At 42.5% G+C, this 26,855-nt stretch overlaps 1 protein-coding gene across 2 annotated transcripts in view; it reads left to right on the top strand.

Moving 5' to 3' along the window:
* The window catches only part of galnt2 (UDP-N-acetyl-alpha-D-galactosamine:polypeptide N-acetylgalactosaminyltransferase 2), a 78,881-nt gene that overhangs the window by 21,858 nt on the left and 30,168 nt on the right, over nt 1-26,855 (top strand). The window contains exons 1-3 of one of the 2 annotated variants that reach the window (XM_088610227.1): nt 6,882-7,004; nt 25,491-25,584; nt 26,628-26,781. In XM_088610227.1, the coding sequence (XP_088466353.1) occupies nt 6,897-7,004; nt 25,491-25,584; nt 26,628-26,781 (356 nt within the window). In that variant the 5' untranslated portion in view covers nt 6,882-6,896. Of the gene's footprint in view, nt 1-6,881; nt 7,005-25,490; nt 25,585-26,627; nt 26,782-26,855 lie in introns of those variants that run through there. The other variant, XM_088610228.1, reaches the window with a different exon arrangement.

Here is a 26,855-nt window from a genome sequence, read left to right as displayed (position 1 = left end):
AGCAGTAATTATCTCCTCTCACTCTTTCCTGTTCCACTAGCATAATCTCCCCAGAAGTCATTTCCAGGTACTTGTCACATGTACTGTGGCAATTAGGTTTGTGTAATGGGCAGTGTTTATCAATAGAGCACACCACTCTAACTGTAGAAACTACGTTGACTGGAGTGTGCTTGCCTGCAAAATCACAATATAGCTCGGGAGACTCTGGCAACAGGACCAAGAGCTGGTCATGTGTCCTGTTTCGTGTACTTCAAAGAAGAAACTGTGTATTTGCATGAAATATTGGAACTGTTGTGTACAGTAAAACAGATTCCATTTTAGCTCCACTTTCACTTTCTTGAGCCTCCATGTTCAGCTTCAGCAGCGTATTCACATCCATTCCAGTGCTCATGCTGTGGATGGTGGGTTATGGTTTTCCACCAGTTAAAAAGGCCTTCAAGTTTTAGGAAAATACAAAGGAGGGAGCTGTCTGTCCTGGAATTCTTTTATTAAAGCTGTCCATTTCCTGTCCTTTCCAACTGCTTTTTAATATAGGTTTAAGAGAAATTATGAAAGTTACTTTTTAGATTTTTCTAGATGCATATATTTTCATTTTGCATTTTTATATCTTGGGGGGGGGATACAGCCAGATCAAATTTCTTCTTATGTAACGTTTACAGGCCACAGCGAGAGCGACACTATAATGAGAAGATACAGGATCCGTGTTGTTCCTACCTTTCATTTTTTTAATGTAAGTGAAACTTAGCACAAACGGCACAAACCACCCAGGATAAGGATGTCTGCTAAGCAAACAAGTAGTCATTTTCCCTTTAAATTGCTGTCAACAGATTAAGGGCGTGGAATATTTACTGTAGCGTATGTGCGAAGCCTGTAAGAGCTGCTGTAGTACTCTAGCTCTGAAGTGCTGTTTGTTCAGCGGGGAAGTCAAGTGAAAGGCTTGACTGTCCATCTTTGCAAGTCTCTTTGTTTCCTGAAGCTATAATTATGAACAGCTGGGTCGTCAATTGACAGCTCTCCTCGGGGTGGTAAGAGTTCTATCCCACTGAAGGCCTGGCATTCCTGTTCAATTACGCGATGGCATCGTGTTGCTCTTTTCCACAGACCTATTCACGCTGCTCGCTGAAAGCATGTAGCACTGTGGGATTAAAAAGCCTGCTTTCAGCGTGTCTCTTCAGGAGGAGCCGCAAGTGGCAGGGCAAAGGGCAGTTCTTGTAAGAATGCAACGATTAACAGTCCTTCCCATGCTCAGATTCGCTTGGCGCAGTTTGTGTTCTGGAATCTCTGCCCCTGAGCCTTTGGAAGCTTCTTGACCATCAGTACATTACAATATGAATAAATCAGGGACACAGCCACATTTTAACCTGTGGTTTACTGACCATATTTTTAGTTTACATCATCAAATTGTTTGAGTGTTGGGGGATGGACATAAAAATAAGCATCGTTTTAACATGACTGAATACTTTTAATCGCCTCTAAGGTCGCAGAGCCTGTAGCCTAGGTCCAGCTGTGATGTCATTTCATAAATTGAATGGGCTCTGTGATTTTACTTCCCTGCCCTGTTTTTAATTTTTTTTAAATGAGAATTCAAGTCTTCCAAATAAAGGTGTGTTCCTCTCTCTGAAGTGAGCCTTCCTGCAGTGCTATGGTTAGTGGGCAGCAGCGAAGAGCAGTGGTCAGGGTTCTAGACCTGTAACGGAAAGGTTGTGGATTCAAATCCCAGGTGAGACGCTGCTGTTATACCCTTCAGCAAGATACTGTCCTTCTTGCAAATTGCTCTGAATGGGTGCTTGAAAAATGGGTGGAAATGCATGTCGATTCGGAAAAATGCATTGGCCAACGTATTAATAAAAAAACGGCGAACTAAAACAGGAGAAACACCCATGCTTTATTCCACAAGCAATTATAATAATAATAATAATAATAATAACATCACTTTATTAACCCTTTACAATTTCTTGCATTAGGAATTATCTTTTCGCATACCCCAGCTTGCTCTCCATGAGACACACAGACCGAGAGAGAGAGCCCGGGGTCAGAGCGCAGGGTCTGCCATTGTACGGTGCCCCTAGAGCAGTTGGGGTGAAGGGCCTTGCTCAGGAGCCCAACGGGGTAGGATTCCTTTGCCGGCTGTGGGATTTGAACCGGCAACCTTCCAGCCACAGGCGCAGATCCTGAGCCACAGAGCCACCGCTCCGCCCCAAGCCATTAGCAAGGGGAAATTATGGGAAATTGGAAGACGCTACCCAGCTATGATGTCACACCTGATACCCTGGTTTCTTTTGGGAATATATTCATTATTCTAATTATGCTTGAATCAGGCCCTCACGGCGTTTAGCTTCTAGCCACCAGATCAGCTAGATGGGCCAAATGACCTCCTCTAGTTCATGACCTCTGTTACCTTCTTATGGAACCACATTGTTCTAATTCTGGCTAAACTGTAACTCTTTTCAAGATGCATGCACCTGCCAAACCTGCCAAATGCTACAAGCAACATTTTCTGATAGTAAGTAAAAGACACAGTTTTCGGAGGGGTGGGGAGTCAAACGCCTCCTCAGGAGAGTAGGGCAACAAGTCAGGAAGAAGGATACAATACCAGCTTGGGCACAGAAAGACAGAGACCCATAGGAATCCAACCAGCTTGCTAATGGCTTGTCAGTTCAGCAATCGGGGCAAGGATTGGGATTTCCAGACAGACTCAGCTAACGAACGGAAGAGATGCTGAAGTATCAAGCTGAATTATGTAGATTGTATGCGTCCAGAAACATAACAGTGCCTTTATGGCACCACAGCTAATGCTTTCTAAAAAACACAAAAAAAATGAACACAGGAGATAGGCCCCAGTGCATCCATGTACAATCTGCGAATCTTGTACAGATGAGTCAGTGGCTGGATTAGTGCTTGTGTAACGGTAAAGGGCAGGTTTCTTGAAAGAAAGCAGGCTAATGGTGTTTGGCGTAGGAGACAATTGATGGGGGTGGGAGCTGATAGACAGCTCTGAATCAGTGTGTGGGTCCAGATATGTCCACCCCAGGAAAAGCTTTGTATAATGGCTTCATCATTTGAAGACCGGGTTATGTTAAGAGACTTCGGGACCAGTTTTGGCTTGTCTAAAACATCTTAAAAGTAAAATCTCTAACTTCATATTTTTACGTTTGTTTTGGGGTTTGCAGGCATAATGTTGATACAGACATGGAGAAAGCTTTGATTTTCTTTGTGGTGTCCCAAAATGGAGCAGCTTACTTTTTGATAGTGTCAAGTTTGCTTGGCTGTGTCCAGCTGAGGATCAATTAATCAGAAAGCCTGGGGGAGGGGGGGTAGATTGTATTATAATTCACATGTCCAACTTGTTTGTATTTCATGATATAAATTCAATGAAACAGTCTCAATCATAAGACAAAGATGCATGAATCTGATCTCACAATATGGGAACATTTTATGAGGTCACTAGGCTAAGCCCTTCTGCTATTAACCGTGCATGTATGATTTCTGGTCTTTAATTGCTGTCTTCATCTTTGAAGAGTGAGCCGTCACCTCTCTTGAATATACTTTCCCAGATATTTAGGCAGAGTACCAAGACTTCAGTCTGCAGAATGTGAAAAAAGGCCTGACATTTTACACCCTTGTTTACAAAAACAGGCTGGTAAGGATTCCACCCACTGGTGCATTTGCATTTCCTTTGGTATGTCCAGTCTGTTGAATGTCTCATGTGTCTTGTACAGTTTAGTCTTGGACTGTAGGATTCAGGACTCTATTGTGCACAATTGGCCCATTCAGTGGCTTCACTCCTACTCTCACACTGCTGTGAGTTCTCACAGTTTGCTCCATAGCACCTTGCCTTACTCTGCCTGGGACTGGCCATTGCACCGTCTTGAAAAACACTGTCTGTGCTGTATTACAAATACATACAGTTCCTCCAAAGTCCCTTAGAATAAGATGCGTAAGATCTACTAAAGGTCTTTTTTCCCCCTTCTGGAACCTGTGAGAGTTGTAGGATCGATATGCATTTGCAGAGCTGAAAAAACATATATCATGGGCCATGTTATAGCACCCAGATGCCACAGTGTATGTAAACGTCAGCTGTAATACAGTATCTGCATGCACCTCATTTTCAAATGGTATAAACACTGTAATGGAAAACTGTGTTTCCTGACATTCGTGATACAGGAGTTGAATCTTTCTACTGCTCTTTCTCTTCAATATTAATTAAGTGAGCTGTTCAGCAATTACCTGACTCATTATCTTAGCCCCGATTATGAGGGAAAGGTGGGGGTGTTTTTCAGCCCGCTTTAAAGATCAGCAGTAACATTTCATTCGCAAAAAAACGTGGGTGTTCTGTTTTAGAAAGGCAAATGGAAAATGGTCAAAACAGCCTTGAAGGCCCTAATTTTCAGATTGCTGAAATGTGCAGATGGAGCTGATACATTCTTGAAAGAAGTACATGACCCAAAGCTACATGAATATTGCAGAAAATGCAGATGAACCCTGGATGGGGGTGAGGGGCAGTACCTTTAACAGAATAAAGGTCTTGTGGCTCAAGGCAAATGGAGAGGAGCCCCAGCTCATCACTGTAAGCAAGAGTGGATTCATTTAAAATGCAATGGTCATTTATCTTCTTCAGTTTCAGTTAAACAGTTTTAAAATTTTAACATTTGAGTGCACTGGGACTATTCACATGACAACATCCCAGACGTTGTTTTAGACTGTGTGCAAACCAGTTTCACGAGTGACAGCGTTAAAGAGGAAGAACAATGACATTTACAGCTGTCATCTCTGAGAAATGAATTACATCTGTAACTGCGGCTAAAGCAGTCATATTTCACTTCATGTAAACTGCACAGCTCTTATTCAGTGCAGGTCTGGTTTAGTGTAAACATCTGGGTGAGATTGTTCATTTTTGGCTGACTTTTGAAATTAAAAATTTGATGGATACTGTTCCTTTGGCAAAGGTATTAGAAACTGGAAGCTGCCATATGTTTGTCTATCAGTTTACAAGCGTTCACTAAATATTTTGTCACATTATATAAAAGCTGCGATGATTTGGCCGTCAGTAGAGAGTTTTGACAGGATGTAGTCCTGCCTAGTGGTTTCTGAGCAGTTTATCTTATTATAAATATCCTTGTTAATTTGAACAAGACCGTTTAATGTCACATTTTCTAAAACAAAGTTGCTCCAGGAAACTATGCTATATTATTTGAATTCCCTATTAACTGGTTATCTTTTTTTATTTAAACCACTGAGGGTGGAAATATGTGCCCACGTGCCCCCTGGTACACATGTGCAAGGCAAAGAAGTGTAGTCCTTGCATCTGGGTCTAGTTTTGTAGGTGAAGGCAGTGCGATTTCATTTATTTTAAGGAATTGGGTGGAGGTTTTAGTGTAATTCTGGCTTCATCCTATAAGTCAGTATCTTGAAAAGATGGTGGGGTACAGTCCTGCAAGGCCTCTTTAGTCATTTGCCACTTCTGATTGTAGTAATTTTTAGTCAACCCAGAAGAAAAGCAATCCTAGTACCATTTATAGTACAGTAAATTCCTCTTTAGTTGCTATTATTTGCATTCCAAACTTCTCGTAATTCAGAAATATAGTATTTCTTTATCCCGTATGCTAGTCGGCAGTGGTTGTTATCAGGTCAAGGAAACGCACTCTGCAATCTGTTGAAAGGTGTGGCTTAACTATCTGTGTCACAGCAAAACACTAGGTAACTAGATAAATCCATGTGTCGCATCTTGATTAAGACATTGCTCCCTGCTTTATGTCACTTCAATTGGCAAAATAGAAAGGGACCAAAAGAGTGCTAAGTTTTAATAACAGATGGCTTTCGAAATCCTTCTTTCAAATACAGGAAGCCTGAAATTTGCGGCCACATTTTTTAAAAATAAATTCATTTTACACGTGTATCATCAGAATTCAAACCTACAATTGCAGGTCGGCGTTTCTTGTGCAAGGATTTGGAGCTTCAATTTTCCTGGAATATCAAGAATCATTTGTCTTTCCTGGGTTTCATTTTACATCTAGAAGGTCAGCTAAGCAGGTTTTACCTGCATGGCGTTGAGTGAGGAAGGTTTCTCATTCATTATTCCTTGGCTTGAAGAGGGAATGCATTGTGCTAACCTGTTCATAAATTACTGTATTTTTAAGCCCAAATCCTTTTTTGTCCTCCTTAACAAGAAGCTTACCTAACCAGACGTTTTCTTCAAATGTAATTTGAGCCAAAGCTGAACAGGTGTGCATTTTCAATCGCGGTGCCAAGATTCCTTCTCCGATAGACGTGGGGACCAATCACAAGTGGCTAGGGAGAAAAGTGGAAATACAGGAACTGTTTCATTCATGTAAAATCCAGTGCTGCTTCATTTTGCAGGGAAAACGTAAAATTCTTTCTAATTTTCTCTTCATTACTGTAGTGTTGCTTTGGCAGTAACCTTGGCTTTTCGGAAAATGGTGTTGATTTATGTTATCACTAGCTGTCATAAAGTAATGTATAAATAATCTCTTATCTAAAGTCCACTGTAACTGAATTGCAGTTGGCTTATTTTATTGTAATGAAAATGTAAGAAAACGACAGGAAAATGGACATTTTGGGGTAATTGTATTAGCCTGGATTGTTTTACATAGAGGTCAGATTAAAATGGACAGAGGAAGGCATGCATTCAGTTCCAACAAAAGCCTCTTTTACAATACTGTGCTTTTTAATCAGTAGCTTTGAAGTTTGAAGTGATCTTTTTTTTTTTAAAGTTCTTACGCAAGACCCGCATTGCTGAAACACAATTCTAGTGAGTCTAGCCTTGAGATATCTGGAGGATTTCCAGGGCTTTTGCTCTTAATTTAATTGACTACATCTAAAAAGTGAAATTGACTTGTCTCTGAAAAGTGAAAGAAGGTGTTGTCGCCCTGCAGAGCATGCCCTGTCAGCTCTGCCTTCTTTTTCGAGAATGCTGGGTACTGTTCTCGGAGGAGAATGTCAAGGCAGTCAGGGTCAGAAACGAAAGACTGTTGTTGTTTTTATTGGTAAGTTAAATCTGGAACATCATGAAAGTTGCAATGCCCGATACCATTTTTGTGTAACTGTTCAAAAGGTTTTCGATCCAAACACAGGGATTTGTTTGAAAATGAGTAACAGTAGGTGGCCTGATCCAATGTCTGTATCTCTGTGCGAACTGGAGGTGAGGCAGAAAGCAGGCCTGTTTATCAAGCGGTTGTCGCCATGGTTACCTTGTGGCTCATTGAGCCAGGAACCCCAAAGGCTCCTGAATGTTTGTTGTTTGACAGAGCAGGTGTTAGACGAAACCATTTGGCACTGATACGGGATTCTCATTGTCTCATTGTTGGTACTTGATTCCATGGTATTAATATCTTTAACCACTTCCAAAAAGGCCTTGGATAGGTCTTCTTTAATGACAATAGTGGATTTACCTCATGTTTAGTAGTAAACATAATGGCATTTGGTAGCTGGAAAGGGAAATGTGAAAGCCTTGTTTATTGTATTAGAATAACCTAATTTCTCCATTATAATGCTGATTTTTAATCTGTTTGAGAGTAGATTTATAAAATTACCTGCTGCACAGGACAAACAGCACCATTTTATACAAACAAAATCTTTCCTTCCTAAACCTGCCGCAGTGCAGCTCCATGTTCATCAAACTTTACTGCAGTGCCAGTTGAGGATATGAGACAGACAGATCCATTTGTGGCTTTTACCTGTGTCTTCCACTTCATATAGACAGTGTGCTGTCTGGTCTTTTAAACCTGGCGGAGTTAAGTGAAATACTTGCTAGTGTGTGTAGTTAAATGCTGTTGTGAATAGCAGTGATTAAACAAAAATCTGATTTCCAATTTTAATCAGTCCATAGGTTAATAAATAAAGGAATCGTTTTCCATGTAATTTACAGTATCTAGTTGTGCAGAGTGTATAGTTTATCCCCGTCTTCATGTTGCTTGTAAATCATTCAAGGACTTTTTGTAGTTTTTAATTAGCTATACCTGCAGTGGAGTGGGTTGTCTGGTCCTGTTGTACAGATGGTAGCATTATCCTTAATATACGTGCCTGTGAACTGTGGCAGTTCCTCATAGACCAAAAGTACTGAAATGCTGAAAGAGATGCAGGGTTGAAACATGATGCAGATTTCTGATGTTAAGTGTTCTTATCAATAAGTGTATTGCGATTGTCCACCTTCACTGAAGGAAAAGAATATTTTTTTGATTGAAATTTAAACAATTAATGGGGATGGAGGACATGTGTATAAAAAGATATGGTCTTCAGAGTATCAAATGCATTACTGCATAGAGATACTATTCATTTTGTCAAATGAATTTGCACTTCTGTACTTTAAACCAGATAATCTAAAGTATTAAGGTTTGCAAACTCACTTCAGGTACACTGATTATTTGTTTAAAGAAGCCCTTGATATGCTTGGTGTAGCCCTGTGTGCTGTTTTGTCAGGCATCTCACTTTTATAAATCAATCGTATGTGTAGAGTGGCACCAGCCATTTCAAAGATTTTACATACCAGATTTGAATAATGACTTAATATGGCTCACGTGTACAAAATCATTCTTTATTATTCAAGTCCATAGATTTTATACTTGCTTAAGAGAAGTAGTTGTTCAGCCTGTGATTGTGAAGCAAGGGATTGGTACCAACTATCCAAGATTTCCAGTGGCAAATAGTGCAGATTTTAGATGACAGTGTAATATGATCACATTTTATACCAACATGATATGAGCTGTGTTTCAAGGACTGCTGGAAGATTTAAAGGCAAGCATGTCCCCTGCCAGGTCCCATCTTAAAAGCATTACTTGTGCATACATTTGCATGCTGTAAATGTTATGTGTAGATTTCTTCTACAACAGATGAAAGCTTGTTTGGTGGAAGTGACTTGAGTTAGTTGCAAATCTTCTTGCAATTGCTGAAGCCTTTTCTGAGCACACTGCATTGAGAGTTCTGGGCTTTGAAGGTTTGTATTCCAATACGTAATCCTCCTTTAAATACTAGTCCTTTACTTTAGCTTTACAGGGATATTTATCTCCTGACCTCTTTTTTTTCCTTCTGCTTTGAGTAGGCTAAAACTGCAAATCTACGATATGACCTCAGTGTTTAGGAATCTAACTATTCTGGATACATTGTGGAAATTAACAACCAAGTGCCAGTTCTGCCCACAAACCTTTTATAGTGTTTTGTGAAGGGGTTGCTAAGGCTTAAGTGATTTGACAAAATTGCATTTGCTAGAAAAAATTTGGGGAGTTTTTTTTAATGAATTGCCGATTCTGTAAATGTACAGAGAAGCGCCATCAAGCTAAGATTTTTAAAAAACAAACACAAGTTGGTTAAGTATTTCAGTCATGACTCCCACCAGGACAAGTGGAGTGAAAATGGGTGAATTGAAGCTTTTCTTTGTTCCTTACTGTTGTTCCTTGTTCCTTCTTACATAGACCAGAAGATACAATTGGAAACTTAAGAGAACTGCATTTAAAACTGAGAACAAAAGGCACCCAGTCTACCCAGCCATCTTGTTGCAACCGGTATCCTGACTTCATTCAAGAAACAGATGAAGATTCTTGGGTCAATTCAATTAAATTTATTTTTACATTTTTAAATTGAGCGCCTTTCACAACAAGGTTGCCCCAAGGCGCTTAACAATACAACTGACGATACATTTAGTCCATACAGAACAGAAAAGACCAGAAGACAACGGAGGAGAGGAACCAAAAACTCCTTAGTAAGGAGAGAAAAAACCTCTAGGGGTCCAAGGTCAACTGGTTGCCCAACCGCTCTGGGCATGCTAACATTATATAATTTAAAAAAGGAAAGGATGAGGGTATTAATCCATCCATCATGTCTTCTGTGTGTTAGTACTCCATGCAGATCTCTGTAGACCAGTAAATTCCTCCTAAACGATAACTTATAGGTCAGCGCACTAGGAAGGGCTAAATGACCTCCACTTGTCTGGGACCTAACTTCTGATATCAGTCCTGAAAGCATTTTCTTAGACTTGGCAGGTTTTGAAACCCACTAATCCTTTGACAGCTCGTCAAAGCCCTGGCCAGTTTGGGAGAGCTGTGTGCTAGCCTGATCCCACATGTGCATGTAGTTCACCTCAGCCCGTGGCTGTGACCCACGCTGAGTGCTTTGGACACTCTTGACGCTGAAAAGGCTGGGAAGGTGGTTGAATTCACCTTTTTTTCTTCTTGGTGCTGTCGTTGTGGTCAACTATGGTCTCGGCGCTTTGCGGACACTGCTTCGCTTCCTCTGCCATGCGCTAGGTAGAGAGGCACGTGCTCGAACACGCCACCTCGTTTCTCTGCCTTGTGGGAGAAGTGCGCCCCTTTCTTTCCTGTGAAGCAGCTCGGGCTGGAGGGCTCTAGACAGACGCACTTCATCTGAATAAGACCAGGTTCGGGAGAGACAGTGAAATCGTTTTAAAGAGGGGGTTTAAGGTAGTTGGGGAAACAAAATGTCTCCCCCCTAATCTCCAAGGAAGACTGACTTGGAGATGGTTACAGGGGGCTTGTCTGCTCTTCTGGTTTTACAGCTGCGCGGTGTGGGATTCGATCATTTTCTTACCACTGTGGGCTCCCTGATGCCCGTCTGCTGTGGAATGTATAAATCCTCATTCTCTGGGGCTGGCAGGGGCTCCTTCTGTGCCCTTGTACCCGGAAGACCTTTCTCACAAACTCGCCAGCAGGAAACAGCCTTATCATGGCGTCTTAAGCAATTGGCAGCCAGTGCCGACACCTCAAAGTATGCAGGCTTAGAACATTTTCTAGATACCGTGACAAGTGGATAAAAGGACTGCCTTTCCTTGCTCCATGAAGTGAAGTCTGTCTCGTTATCTAAATGTTCTTCAGTTAGGTATTTAAACCATGCTCACCTTTCTGCTTTGAAGTGCTGTACAAAGGTGTCCTATTTGCTCTTTAGCCCTGTAAGCAAACACTCTAGTGAGGGGGCACAGGCCCCATTGGGAGTAAACCTGATAGGTCAGTTGCTTCATTATTTGCTGATCTGACCTTTTTGGGTCAGTGTACCTGCTGTCTGTTGTGTGCTGCATGCGAAACTGTGCGTTTTGTCCCAGATGAGCTTCAGAAGCAGCTGTGAATAACTGGGAATCCAGGCTCCTCAACAATGGCTAGAGGTCAGAACTAGAAAATGTAGGTGAAAGAAACAGTAGAATGACCAACATGACAGCCCCCCCCCGACTCTTCACTTTGAATCTCACCCTTGGTGGTAAATGCACGCCCAAACTCATGCTTAAATCCTGGAGTTGCCCGCCGAGATTTTACTCTGTAGAGCCTGGCAGGAGCTGCGCATGTGTTGATATTGAAGGGAAGGTGGCAGGCCCAAGGCAAGTGCAGCTGAGAGGTTGAAGCATTCTGCTTTGTGTCAGTCACAGATGCCGTCCACTGTGGGCTGTACGTGATCCAGAAAGGCTGTGTCCCACATAATCACGATTGATTTGGTAGTTTAATCCCCCCCAGCTGGGGCCATAAATAAATAGTCACCATGACGATCAAAGCACTGGTATCTTTCGCTACGTCCTAGCGCCCCTCGTAAATTGCCGAAATTAATGGTAAAAATGCTGTAGAAAAAAAAACCCCGCTGATACAGGTTTTCTGTTAACTAGTGCAGTAGCTATATAGAAGGCCTGCACTGGTGTTGTAGGAAGGAGGGCGTTTTTATAATGGAGGCTGCTTTTCAAAATAATGACAGGCTTCGTTTACAGTCCAAATTACTGGCGATTCCTTTTCATCGCCCCCTCCTGAGGTTATGGGAATCAAAACGTCACCATCGGCCCCGTTTCGGTCGTTTATGCTGGTTCCCACATTGCGGCGGACTGCGACGCCTGTGTGTGCCGTGTGTTTGCAATCATCGCCGTGGGGGGGCCGAGTGACTCTCCAGGAAATAAAAGCTTAATTCACAGTTCGGCCTCGCGGATTGGTTCCAGTTTCTGAACGCACCGCAACCTCAGCCCTGCCCCGCTCCCCTCGCTCTCAGTTAACCCCGATAGCTCGTCCAGTGGTGAGATGAGGGGCCTCAGTGTGGGCGCAGAGTAGTGAAAGATGCTGAGTCTTGGTCTTCAGAGCTGGGGTTGCAGTAATGCGCGTGTGCTGGGTCTGATTAGCACAGAGTGCGCTGGCTTGCCGACAGTAAGTGCTCGGCCCTGTAAGTCTCAGCGTTTTAGACAGGTGGTATTTATTAGCTTGTTACTCTGGAGCTCCATGGCCCTGGGCAACAAGCTGACAGCACTTTTTTCCAATTCCATCATTTCTGAAGGCAGCCAAAGGAATTAGGTCATTAACTAAATTCACAGCTGCATCCAGTTGTGGTAAGAGTTTGGGGTATGTGTGTGGGGGGGGTGGGTGTGTTTGTGTGTGTGTGTGTGGGGGTGGGTGCAGTGAATTGCATGGCTAAAGTTCAGCTAATTTTTAAAAATTCCTATTGATGATGTATTCAGGGACTTCCTGTTCATTCTAACTCCTTCCCAGGACAGGGATATTCTATCTAACTGCACCATTCGGTTGCCATTAGTCAGATAGTATTGGGAATTGCGGAAGCCCTGGGCGCGCAGGACAGCCCACACTCCTGCTGTGGGAGAAACAGTTAGTCACATGGCCAAGGGCCGCCTGACTGAACAAGGGGGGCTGGATTTTACTCCCCTTATTAAGGTTTTATCGATGTGCTCTGTGATGTTGCCCTGACAGTCAAAGCTATTTCTCTAGATGGTGCGGTATTGTGAAATGAATAAATAGTCAAGTCGTACAATTCCAGAGTTTGGTGTATTTGATTGTGGGCTTCTGTTTAACGAGGGTGGTGAGTCAGTGTTTGCAGGTCTAACCGCAAACAGGACAGCTTTTGTTTCTTGCGGAGGCACAGTGAAGCACCATGAAATAGGTCTTTTTAGCGCAAGCCCCAGACTGTGTTGTTTAAATACGGGTACTGCTGGGCCTTCACTTCAAGCCGCGATGGGAAAACAGAGAGAGTCTGTCAGCTGGCTTTGGGCCCGTCAGGCCGCTGTGTCTGTGAAACGGGTCTTTAACTGGGACGTGCCGTCTTGAACAGAGTAGGCACAGTGTGAACATGCAGCGCAAGGAACACGTGAGAGAGCAAGCTGGAAAATGGATCCAGTTGCCAGGTCTTGTAATGTTTCCTCATGTCGAGTGGCACTTTATAACAAAGAAACATTCTTCTCCTTTCTCCCTGGCTCTTCAGCGTACAGCATATTAAGCTGTGGTTTTAATAGTTATGGCCCTGTGTGGGCATGACTCTTGACACTCATGAAAGAGTTTTCACAACAGATGGCCTGATATAAAGCAAATGACTAACAGGATGCTACCATGGAAAAACTGAAAACCAGCTCAGACATATACCTACTGAACAAGCTTTTAATTCCATCTGTCAGGATGTGGTGATTCAGTGCATTTGTGAATTCAAGGTGCAGTTATGCTGTCCAAACACCAGCAGCAGGTGAGCTCAGAATTGTCTGGTAAGATCAGGTGTTAAGGCAGAGTTTGCGGTCTGGCAGGGACCTCTCAAAAACTGCACTAAAGGAGCGCGATTGCCTTTAAATTTAAATCTTGTGCCTTAAAATTTTGAGTAGGCAGCTACTCTTCTTGCGATTCGTCCCAATCTGAAATCGCCACCTTCCAATCCATGATGTTGGACAGTTCCTCAGCAGAGAGACTCCGCAGAACAGCGCACAGCGGAGAAGAAGAATACAGCCCCACCACTCCTGTGTTCAGCTCAGACTGGCTCCCTCAGGGGTCGCCATCAACTTGTATTGATGGAATGCGAGAGCCAATGAATACGAGAACCTGCTGACTCAGTTGTCTGATATTGGTTACAGTTCCTGGGGTTCAGAAGCACACAGGTAGGACAGAAAAAAATACTTATCACCTAGTAAATTAGTTTATTTGTCACATGTTACCCAATACCTTTGAGATCTTTCCGTTACGTTCTAGAGCACAGTGTTACCATTTGCATTCCTAGACTGTTCTTCCAGAGGGAGAACTAAAACATTAATTTTGCAAAGCGATGAAAAAATCAAACATTCTTGGCTTTCATCGAGGGGCTTTGAAGGAAGTACAGTGGAGTGTTTGATCCCCTGGAGTCATGTTACTTGATTGGTTTGAGAAAGGGGTTTATTTTTACTAAGGAGCATCAATACCTTGTGGAACTTGTGGAGTGATTGGGCTTCCAATGAATGGGATATCTCCAGTAAGGGCAGAGTATCTTTACTATAATCTGATACCCATAATTCTCTTTACCAAAGCTATAAGCAAGAAGCCATATGTTCAAGTGCAGGGCATAGGAAGAGTTAACAAAACTTACATTCGATTGTCTTGCGCATATTTTTTTTATCAGATTGTTCTTTCATCATGGTCTTGTGTTTTATCCTGGGAACAGTAAATAACTTGCTTTGAGGTAGGTACTGTCATAGAAATAAATACAAATTTGACTTGGTTGTGAAAGTAGTTTAAGTGTTATTAATAAACGGTTTACAGTTTCGGGTGAGAAAAGGTTTACTTTCTGAATTATTTTTTTATGAAGTGGGGCATGTATTGTCTTAGCAAACAAGAAATCTGTAGCCAAGAGCTATCAAGTTCTTTGTTACTCCCTGGAAACTTTTTAGTGGCACTCGTAATATTACAGTGGTACATGTGCACTAAGCAAAAGTGAAGTGTGAATATGCAGTGAATTCCAGGCAGGGTTGCCACACCCTCCTGCAGTCATTGCTGTTGCTCTTTGGCTCTGATGATGCAGTTCCACATGGATCTTGGTTCCTGAGAGTCCACTGAGGTTTTATTTTGATTTGCAGATGGATTCAAAGCCAGCAGGAAATGGAAGACATTTCTGGAACTTGTTTGTTCATTTACTATTCATGCATTCAGTGACATTTGCTGTAAGTTGGGTTCAGCCCCGTCTTTACTCTTTATCGTTTAAAAAGTAGATGCATTAGGGAGAGAAGTTTCCCAGTGGATCGTCTCAAACCTTCATGGGAAATGTTGGATTGATTCGGGCGGCTTTCGTTCCTTTCTTGTCTTGGGTTAGGGGGAAAATGAGGATACAAGTGGCTTTTTCAAAGGCAGGGTGCTGAGGAGTGTCAGGGCTGACTCCGTGATGGGTGGCGGTGTTAAAATTCTTCTCCTACCACCGTCTCTCCTGAGGTTTTGATCGCTATCTTTTGCCGTCAACACAGTAGAAAGACCTTTATAAAGTAAACAGAAGAGCCGATCAGAATACGTAAGCACAAGCTGAAGGTTGTCGGGGGGGGGCAGCCAGGAGAAACCACTGAGCCTGTGGCAGCGTTCAAACAACAAATGGTCATACTGGGGGAGTGGGTGTAGGCAGTGGGAGAAAGGGGCGTCTTTGGCGACTATTGACTTTTTCGTCAGGAGAGATCTGTTGCTGAGGGCTGCGGTGTCATCTTGAACATTTAGAGCAATTTCGACATGGAAAAATGAACCGTGAAATTGGCTTAAGACAAAAACCTGGTAACATTTAGATTGGGGCTGCGAATTTCACTGATGGATTCTTCATAAGCCGTATCATATTAACAGTGCTGTAATAGAATCTTAGTAAACTGGTGGGAACTGATTCCTGCTCAAAATTGTGTTCGCTAATAAGGAGCTGGACTTTGTTAATGAGCTCTTGGGTTTTATGGCTTGTATTTATAAAATGGGATTTTCAACTAACATCCAAAAATGTTTTTAAACGCATAACTGGTGGGAATTTGGGTCCTCAATGATGAGGTTGTGGCGGCACCACAGTGCAGCAAACTTTGGGAGGATAGTCTTTGGTGTTGCTGACAACTTTAGTCACTTTGTTGTCATTGACCTGGAGCTGATACATATGTCTTAGAACATTTATTGAAAGTATGGCACTACGAAAGCCTATGGTCCACATTGTTTGCTGGAGCTGTTTGCTGCAGTCTTCCATTTGTCTCATGGCCAAAGCTCAACATACTGTATTCAGGTTCAGGATATACAGATGTTTTATATGGATCTGAAGTTATGGGCTGATCGTTGGAGCTTGTTCAGCAATATAGGAAGCAAGGCATTAAACCTGTACAGCGCCAGTGCTGTTGAACTCTGAGGCCATTTTCCAATAACCACTTTCCATTAGAGGAACACATAGGCTGGGCTCTATTGTTCTATAGCATCTCTGAACACCTGTGTAGCTCACCAAAGTATGTAACACCTGTGTGCTAATGGAAATGTGGGACTGTGTCATAAAAATGGCTGAAGAGAGATGGGTTCCATGCTACCAGTTGGTTTCCGTTTCCTAGAGCTTGCCTGCTCACTGACCATCTGGAGCTAGGGTCCTCGTTTCTGCAGATGCTGGTGCCAGAACTCGGAAGGATTCGAGAGGACTTCACAGAGTTCCCATCTCCAGCCTTCACAGATGGCCAATGCTGTGGTCTAACTCTGCTTAGGGGCAAACAGTGTAACGCTGCAAGTTATTGTTAAAAGCCTTAAAATTTTTAATGTTTTGCCACTGGAAAACTTTCTTTCATGTACTGAGGCTGGGCTGGGTTTACTAGTTCGTTTGTAAGCGGTGTCTTCAGTTTGGTAAAAAAAAATAGCTCACCTTTTGCTTTGAGTTATTGAGAAAGTCACAGGATTAAATGGATAAGCTGACCCACAGAGACTAGGTCTGTGGTTCCACTGACTGGTCAGAAGCGATCAACCGCGTACTGTATACCCCCTGAAAATGTCAGGTTCGGTGACAGCTCTGTCAGCGTGACCATGAGCTGCAGTGTATCGTGTGGACTAGGAATGCACAAACATTGAATGTCATGTGGAGGTGGTGAGATCAATTTCCATACTGTACATCCACCCATTCATTTTACTGAGCTTGAGGTTTTTATATTTGTGAGTGGTTCTGCTTGCAGATGGAGCTGAATGCAGAATGCTTTTCAAGAAATATGCAATACCTTTTCTGGTTAACCCAGAAGGAGAAAGGAGAACAGAAACAGTGGAAAGCAACAAAAAAACAACAAGAAGAAGTTGAATTTTAGATGTACAGTATTTTAAAGAAAGGTGATGCAGAGTTTCATACATATTCAGTATCTTTTCCTCATTTTTGGCCGGGTTTTAGTTAAAGAAAATCTTTGTCAGAAAAACACTTTTATAAAGAATGAGCCACCAGATTGAGAAAACAGAATGTCTGGGAACCATAAGGTTTGTGACCTTTAATTCTCATGTTGATATTGGCAATCCTACAGCTTTAATGAGCGGAGAAGCCTTTTTAAATTGTCCAGATGCATGAGCGCATTATGTTAAAATCTTTTCCCGCAGTGTTTAGTGATTTGTACAATGAAATAAATAAAAATGCAGTACAGTATATTATCGCAGACATTGCGGGCACTGTATGATGACACAACATGGCAGCTAACCGATATCTAATTCAACCTGGTGAAACTGTAGAAGACCTTGAAATCAACACCTTTCATTTAAGAACATAGAGAGCAGTTTCAAAGCAGAGGTGGCTATTCAACATATCTAGCACATTTGGTAGCTAATTGACCTGAGGACATTATCCAGCCATTGCATGAAAAAGCCAGGATATCAGCTTCTGCAACACAGCTTGTTCCAGACTCTCGCAACACTTTGTGTAAAGACGTCTCCCATTTTCACATTTTAAATGAGAAACGTTCTGTTCAGTGAATCCAGAAGGTATGAGTGCTTTGTCCCGAAGCTCTGACCTTACAAAGTTGCATGGCAAAGTTAGACTGCACTGTTTTTAGGATTGATCAGAAAATGGGCACGAATAAGCGATAAGGTGCTTTGGCTGTGTTACTATCTGTTTTTTTTAAACTCCCCTCCCATGCGGGAATCCATTTTGGAGGTGGGGTGTGTCCCTAAATTGGGTCTCTCTCTGGGTTGGTTGAGGAGAGCGGTCTGGTTTTTAATGCCGGTACGGGACGTCCGGAGAGTGGTGTGGAACAGAGGTGTCAGAAGAAGAAACGGTGAAAACGGGAGACGTGTCAGATTTGTTTTCTTGGCCGTGGTGTCGGGTTGGGATTGTTGTGGCTTCCGTGTTTTTTTTTAGTTTTCCATTATAGCTTAGTTTTAGTGTAGAGGAGACAGATAGCTTGCGGAAGACATTCTTTGGCTTTGCCACCCGTTTTCTCGGGAGACAGGTTTAGCAGGTAATTGTGTTGTAGAATAGTGTCGTTAGTTTTTTTTGTTCACTTACCCATGTTTTTTTTTACTTCCCAGCATTTTCTGTCATCCTACACGTAGTTGTGTGTGTATTTCCATCCGTTAAACCCTGACTCATATGTTAGACCCCATTCGCCTCTAGACTGAGCCATATTGGGGACGTAACAGGCTGTCAGACAACATCTGTAGAATTAAAAGATGAAGTATCAGTGAACAAAACCATCTTAAGTCTGGTGACTTAATTGAGTGTGAATCTGTGTCAGCCTGTGTTGGCTGTAGAGGACCAAGTAAAGGCGAAATCCACGCTGAAGAGTAGAAAGAGGAAAAGCAGTCTTTTGGCTCTTCAGGTGTGTACAGGAGTCTTGCTCAATCACTCCTGAGTGTCAGAAACACCCTAGTTCAAAAGTACTATTTCCAACCACTTCAAAGCACAGAAATTTACACATCCTCTCCTCAACGTGCTGGCCAGTATTTCTGATTATACAGCTCTTACCCATATGATCAATTGATGAACAGACACAGGTGAGAGTGACACCGTCAGACAAGGCCACAAAGAGCACTTCTTCCTTTTGCAGGTGTAATCAGCACCTAATTGAGAGCACTTTTTGAAACGAGGAAATTAGTACAGGGTTGATACCGTTTGCAAATCCGATTTGACCTTTTAAGAGCTGAAAGCAAATTGACAAATATGAGCCAAATGAAAAACTAAAATGAGGGAGCCTGTGGTTCAGAACTTGCCTGGAGAAAAACCCAGAAGACTGTTTTTCTCCAGGGGTAGAGTTGGGCACGAGTGCACTACTGGACACTCCTGGGATGCAGCCAGTGGGCAGGCCTGCCAGGCTGTAAAAACCAAACAGCTAGGTTACAGGCATGTTTTGCACTGCTCAAGTAGTGTCTCCTCGCGAGCTCATCTGAAATCTCTTATATTAAATTCCTTTTGTGATTCACTGGACTGAAACAAAGCCGAATCAAGCAAGGTCTTTGTGTTCTAAGGAAACCAGTCTTTGAGGACTCAGACCCAACTGCTGACAATCTCCTTGAACATTTGTTTTTGCTTTGCACTGAAGGGGGTGACCAAAATAAATTACTTGTAAATCAAATTTGCATTTGTCTTTAAACCTCAAGCTCAGTTTTAAGTGGGAGAATTTGTCATTTTTGCGCTGAAGAGTTTTGGAGAAATGGATCTGTTGCAGTTTGGAGGGTGGGGTAATGGAGGGACTAATCAGCATGTTGCGCTACAGTTTAATGAATTGAAAGTAAATTCTCTTTTGTGGCCATCCTGGGGAATATTTGAGCTCTGTTACTCCTTACCATTACCATTTCTAGCGCACTTCGTAAATATTTTAATGGCCATTAGGTCTAAACTAAAACCATTATATTGGTGTCTGGGAGGAAAGTACTGTTCTTAAACATATCTGTCTGGGTTTGGTCGTGTTCATTTCCTCTAGCCTTTTTGGCTCTTGGTTCTGTAGTGGGCTCCTCCGAATTATTCCTTCTTGGTTTGAGAGGTTTTTTTTTTAGGCCAGATTTTGAATGCTCTCCGTCCTGTGTTTCAGCATCGTAGGCGACGGGACCTGCTGGGCACGTGTGGTATTTTGACATTGGCGTACTGCGCTTCTTGTGGTGTGCTTCAGTTTTCCCCCTATGTTGACAGTCTCAGGAACAAACTGGGGCACAGCTGTTCCAAGAGCATATTATTCCAGCCCCTCGGGCTCTGGTGCCCCCCCTGTGTGCCGGCTGGCTCTGAAGATACTTTCACTAAAACCTGAAGCAGCTGATAAAAACCGTAACGGCAAGCGCAGAACCTGGTAGCTGTACAGTTCAGGTGCCAGAGTGCATTGTGGTTTACATTTGACCGGCAGTCATGCTTCACGCCAGCAGCCATGTCACCCTGCAGTTCCCAGCTGGCAGCCCACTGGAGCTCAGCAGGTGTGAGCCTGGTCAGTGCCTGGATGGGAGACCTCCCGGGAAAATCTAAGGTTGCTGCCGGAAGAGGTGTTTGTGGAGCTAGCAGAGGTGCTCACCCTAAAATCCACGTGGGTCCTAATGTCCCAGTATAGTGACGGGGACACTATACTGTCATTCGGATGAGACGTAAAACTGAGGTTCTGACTGTCTGGTCATAAACAATCCTAGGGCTTTTTCTCAAAAAGAGTAGGGGTGTAACCCCAGCGTCCTGTGGGAATGCATGCCAACACAGAGGGAACATGCAAACTCCACACGGAGAGCGCCCCACGGATTCAGCGACCCAGCGGTGCTAACCACTGCGCCTCCTTGCCACCCCACAAACTTTTAATATTTGATTGAAACCTTGTTTCCATAGTAAACTTTCATGAGACATTTAATAAACCTTAATATTTATCCCAAAATGATTTGTTACAGTGCTTTAAAAGAATGATGTAAGTTCTTTTCTTTTGGAAAACCAGTCTGAAGGGTGTCCAGGAACGACCCATCTAACGACAATATTGTGAAGCGTGTGTCCTCTGTGATCACGTGATGTAATGTGAAGCTCTGCCCTGGATAAAGGCAGAAATAGCACATCTTAAAGACTTTGGAAGATCCGTCTCACATTGTAAACAGGTCTTTACAACTGCGACATCTGATCTGATTTTCTAAATGGCGACATGCGTGCCTGCAGATATTGTCGTTTCTTGTATTAAAAGCTGTTAGCTGTGCGGTGTGTTTATAAGTTTTTACTGGATAGGTTTGTTTTTCTCTTCTGATCCATCAGCAGGAATCACATTTGCTTGTGAGGAAATGCTGATTTTAGGCATGCAGTGTGCCAGGGTTTGAGACGTTTCTTCAATGCAGCCTTGGTGATTGAATAGTGTGATAACTTCAGCCTCTACATCCATGGTCTTGATCCCTCAGACATGTGTAACAGGGCTCAGAGCACTATGCAAGTTACAGAAGTGACAAGCCACGCTTGGCCAGGTGATGTTATCTGGTGGCTTTAATTTACTGAGTTTTCTCTGCCATTAGTCTAACTTTTCTGTGCGTCAGCAGGGCTTTGCAGCTACCTGTGTGTAGAAGAGCTGATGAAAACGTGAGCTTGTCTTTGTAAAAACTGAAATTGTTTTTGGTTGGCTTGTCTGGGGCACCAAATGAGATCTGTTAATATACAGTACATATTGCAATTGCCGGATAGAAAAAATTAGTGTTTTACTCACACTGTTGATGAATCTCATCTGTCAGATGAACCTCATTTGACTGGCTAAAGAGTAATGCTGGGATTGCTGTGCAGCTTCTTTCAAAATGTAGAAAATGGAGAATGTGGATAAGTATGTAAGTCTGTGCAGTAAATATACTGAATGTGTGCATGCATATACAGTACATCTCATACTGCAACACAGGTCAAGCAATCTGGACCTCTCTGAACCTTTGGTGCCCTTCTGTTGGAGAATGGCCCCAGAAACACAGTGTTTACTTGGCCTTTATAAATTCCAACTGCGTTAACAATATTCAGGTTTTATAATGAAGTGGAGGCATGAATGTCAAGGTTGTTCAACAGTTACAGATTTTTGATACATTTAACAGTGACCCTTGGCAGCAGTTTGCTAGTATCATTCTCTCTATTTCTTTCATTGATAGTACTGCGTGAGAACAAACACCGCTTGTTAATTCGTATAGGATAAATAAGGCAATCCTGCGTGCTCAATGAGACACCCAGAGTGTGCGAATCTCCAGTGTTTCAGGTTCAAACGCATTGTCGCCGGTTGGTTGCTTTCTGGGCTGTTTGTGTTGTGTCATAAATAGCAGCTGGAGTCCCATCAGGTGTTGTGTTGTAGCAGTAGGTGCTGGTTTCCTGAGAAAACTGAACATCTGTTGCTTTTGCAGTGTACAGGAATAAAAATAAGATGTGCACATACCTTTATGAGTGTGGAGTGTTTTGTTGTGAATAGCAGCATTGGAACGTGCAAGGAAAAGCCACAATTATTTTGTTCAATCGGCTGTCCGGACTTGTCTACGTCAAATATGTATTTAGCTCCGTGGATTAGCAACAGCCTTTTCATTAACTGTATGCCATGTTGATATTTTTACTTTTTTCAGCTATCCATTGAGAAGCTTGAAACAATTTTAAAATTTCATTCCTCTTGAAGTAAAGGTATCTGTGGTGACTTGAATTGAGCACAAGTCAATGTTTTTTCCTTCACGAGCAAACATTCTTGAATTGTCCATCATACTATCACCATTCTAAGGAACATATAAGTGTCTTGTCTGCAAATTTTAACCAGCCATTTCCTGAAGAAAGTGGCAGGGTTGCTTGTTTTTGAGAAGTTTCATTGCGTTGGGGAACTGAATCTACACTCTGAAAACGACTTCATAACCTTCACCTTCTGCTCAGTTTGGCCTTCTGTCCTGCATGACAGCTAACCACCCCAGCAAGCGACATTGTACATGATATGGCCTTACTTCCAGTTGATGCTAGCAGTTACAGCATTTGGAAAACTGAGAAAAACATTGTTTTTTCATGTACTTTGTGCGTGTGATATTTGTACAATGACTGTATATTTTAAGAATTGCATACTTCTAATTGTATGACATGATTTCAGCCCGGAACCGAGCAGTTAGGATTACTTAGTTCATGAGATTGTGTTCTTAGATTGTGAGCTGACTACTTTGAGATGAAAAAGCTGGCCAAAATACTCATGTCTGCATATCCATATTGAGATAAGACAGAGAAATGCAAGGTGCTGTTTAGATTTAGACTGTACATCTCTCAGGTTTTTGTTTTTGAATGGAAGGTGATGAGATTAAGGCAATAATGAGTAGACTGATGGAGCTCTGGAATCATAACTGGACAGCTGTGGATTCAAATACTGGGAGACACTGCTTTTGTACCCCTTGAGAATCATACTTCATTTGAATTACCCCAGGAGAATGCCCTGCTATATAATTAATACATACACTAAAATGTATAGATATGGTCAGGGATTTAAATAAAATCTTCATAGCGAATGAAGCAGCTGCTGCATTAGATACTTATACTTGTGATGTAAACTCCTTTTGGACAGATTTTCACTTGCCCCTGTGATTGATGTTTGGAAAGCATGTATCTTACTTAACTGACATATTAGGTCACAACTTTAAAAAGTAATAAGAAAAATAAATAATACATTCAAATGGGGGAAAATGCATCTAATTCTGCAGCTGTGCCACATCTGTGATTGATAAAATCCAAATACCTGCTTCCAGTTTCATTTTTTATGAACTGTATGGTTATATAAAAATCCTTGTGATGCAAAGCACATGCAAGCAGGAGATCCATAAAGATATGGAGGAACCCCAGAAAAAAACAGGTCCATTGGAACCCGTGTGATTGTTGTAATACAAGTCACCAAACAAGCCGAAACAAAAAAATCAAAGAGAATTTTTGAACTATGCTTTCCAAAGAACACTCTTCTTATCCAGTCTGTACTCTTTACGATGTGCGATGTTGACTGCTGTTTTAATTTTGTTTTGTAAAATGAGCCTTTTAAAAAAGAAAAACCAACCTAAACTGAGTGACAATTGCATGTGTGCAAGAAGAAATCCAAAGCTCTTTGATCAGCTATGATTTTTTTTTAACAGAACGATCTTCTGGAGATGAAATTTACCTGCCAAGCAACTTGCTTTAAGTGCGAGATGCAGCAGTGCTCTGTGTGGTTTTGATCGCAGCTTGAAACCCTATTATAAAGAGCCGCCACGCTTCAGAGTACATAAAAACACATGCTCATTAAACTCTCCTACCCACGCCATCACTGAGGAGCCTAATATTGTATGTTTTATACTGTACAGCCACAATTCTGCTGTTTTAGTCAAAAGGAAATCTTGGCTAATTGCTTCACTGTACAAATGCCCATGGCTTCTCACACACAACTCCACGATCCTCTGTGCTTCGACGGAAAGAAATAAGGACTTGTAGAACTGTAAAAATCTCACACCTATTCCTGTAGTAAATTACTGTAGGTTTTTAGTTTGTTTTTTTTTACCCCTGATGGGATCAAATCACTCCTAGTGTTGCCCTGAAGGTGTGTATGTGATTCTGCCATGCTGTCGTTTCTGTGTTGCGGCGTTAATGATGCAAAATGTTTTGATCACAGGGATATTTCACCCGGCTGGAAATCTGAAAGTGTTTGGGGAGGTAGGCTGGGTGCTGGGGGAGGGGTTGTACTAGTGAGAATGAAGAGGCGGTCTTCGAGGACATATTGCTATTGCGAGACGGAGCAAAACAATTCCAAAAAAATAAGGGGAGTCATTCATCGCCTCAGTGAAGTGTTTCATGAAGCAAGCTGACAGACAGATGTCCCCTTGGTTGGGATGGTAGTCCATCACATCTTAAGTTACTTTCGGAAGTCTATGGTTGGCTGGAGCCATTAGCACTGTGTTGTACATCAGCAGTGCCCATGCTGGAGTTCTGAGCCCAAGGCCTCCTGTACTGGGCAGCCAGGAACTGGCTCTTAATCTTAACAAGGATGTAGAGGTTAGTGTGTCCAAGCCTTAAAGTCCAGCAGCGCTGTAGGCTTCATGCATTTGGAAAGAAGTTTTATGTTACTGGCCACAAAACCCTGAAAATCTCACTCCTTCACAGTGTGTTCCTGGGAAAATATGTAGGAGCACATTAAGGAATGAGCAGGGAGTCCTGTGTACATCCTTAAATTTTTCTATGTTGTACGACGTGCTGTATGGCATTAAGATCTATTGCTTCTGGAATAGCTCGGTCATAAACAAGTTTCACTTTTTATTTTAAAACGTGCGGTGTCTCCCTGGTCCTTCACGTTATCCTTTTAGGAGGTGGATCTGTTGAGTGGAAAGCAAGTCTGTTGCGGCACGCTGCTCGCCATCAATGTTCACGTCCAGAGGGTGCCCAAACAGCAGCTCTTTTGCCTGATCTTACAGTTGGGACCTCCAGAAAAAAAAAAAGATTCAGTGCCCTACCCCCACTTTCCCAAACATGCTGAGGAGAATGTAATCTGTATTCAGAGGATCATTTCTTTCGTACAGGAATGCCATTTTTAAAGGGATATTAAGAACAGATAGATTTATTGCTATAGAGTGGAGGCACTTATTGTAATTCTTTTTTAATAGTCTGAATCCTCAGTTACTGGTTTTGTTTTATCAAAGGAGCTCACTTTGTGCTTGACAGGGAGAGCACAAACCAAGTTCCTGACTAGAGACAGAGATCACTTTATTGGCCATATACAATTTCTTGCATTAGGAATTTGTCTTTTTCGCAGACCCCAACTGGCTCTCCATGAGACACACAGGCAGGGAGAGAAGCTTGGGGTCTAAGACACCAGAAGGATGCTGCTGCGTTTCTCAGATCTCTCTCTCTCTGTGACTCTTGTTTTGCAGGATGACTGGAACGGCGCTGAGCCTCTGAAGAGGAAAGAGGCGCAGAGCAGCGATGGAGAAGACAAGGCCCGCGGGCCAGAGACCCTGCCCCCAGGTACCAGACCCCCCCCGGTCGGACTTTCTCTTTCCGAGAGGGACAGGTTTGCGCCTTGATCTCAAGGGGCGAAAGATGAAACCACAAGAAAAAAAAAAGAAACTTCTGCAACAGCCCTTTGAATTATCTTCATGAGGTCAGCCAGTTCTAAACTGAACCTCTTCTTCACTCCACTCTGCCAAGAACAACCCGCATGTGCAAGTTGATATTAATATTCATAAAGAAAATTAGCATCAGTGGCAGATGGTTCAGAGTAGTTTCTAATTATAATGGTGATGACAGGTAGTCAGAGCTGAGAGATTAATTGCTCTCATTTTTTGTTTGCTTGTTCTCAATCTGAGAGATATTGCAGTCAATCATTATTGGGTACTTTAGAGGGGTTATTTGCATAATTGTATTATCCTTCATCACAGTTGCATGGTACAGTTCTAGAAATGTGTATTTCTGAAGTCCGTTGTTCTCAAAGAGTTAGAGAAATGTCTAACTAAAATGCAATGATCGGTCAGTATTGAAAAAGCATCAGAAAAATTCCGCTCTATCTACAGGTTATCTCTAAACAGCAGCTTTCTAATGCATGACCAGCAGTGCGTATTAGGCTGTGAATGGCTTCCAAGGTCACACCTATCAGATGTACTTTTTTTGCATGTTATTTAAGCAAATTTTTTTGGCTTATTAGTCACCGGAACGAAAACGGGTGCAGCTCTGCAGGTGTTGTCTGTATAGGTGGCAGCAAAAGGCAAAAGTGTGGATCAGCGGTCAGGGTTCTGGACCTGTAACTGGAAGGTTGTGGGTTCACATCCCAGGCTAGACACTACTGTTGCACCTCTGATCAAGGTACCTCACCTGCATGTCTACAGCAAAATACCAGATTGACATGGTTTGACATCATCCAAATCAATTCATAGGTGCAGTCCAGGGATTTGCAGGTGTGGTCTTAGTTAAAAATCTTTTTCATTGAAGTAGAAATCCTTAAGTAATGTTAAAGAGACTCTGTCTTGCCAATGCAGTAATGTGTGTTTACACTGTGTGTTTTGCAATTCCAGGCAAAGTGAGGTGGCAGGACTTTGACCAAGATCTGTATGTTGGTGCCACGGTGGTGAGGCCTGGACAAGACCCTTACGCTCGGAATAAATTCAACCAGGTAGAGAGCGACAAGCTCCGCATGGACAGGGCGGTTCCCGACACCAGGCATGATCAGTAAGTCCTCGCTGTTACACGTGTGTGTGAATCGCCTTGCGAGAAGGCCAAGAATGATTGCAGATCCTACATCA

The sequence above is a fragment of the Lepisosteus platostomus genome, chromosome 17, assembly GCF_059453375.1.
Source record: "Lepisosteus platostomus isolate fLepPlt1 chromosome 17, fLepPlt1.hap1, whole genome shotgun sequence".
Classification (NCBI taxonomy): domain Eukaryota; kingdom Metazoa; phylum Chordata; class Actinopteri; order Semionotiformes; family Lepisosteidae; genus Lepisosteus; species Lepisosteus platostomus.
The sequence above is the reverse complement of the archived record's forward strand: the minus strand, read 5'-3'. Positions and strand labels throughout refer to the sequence as shown.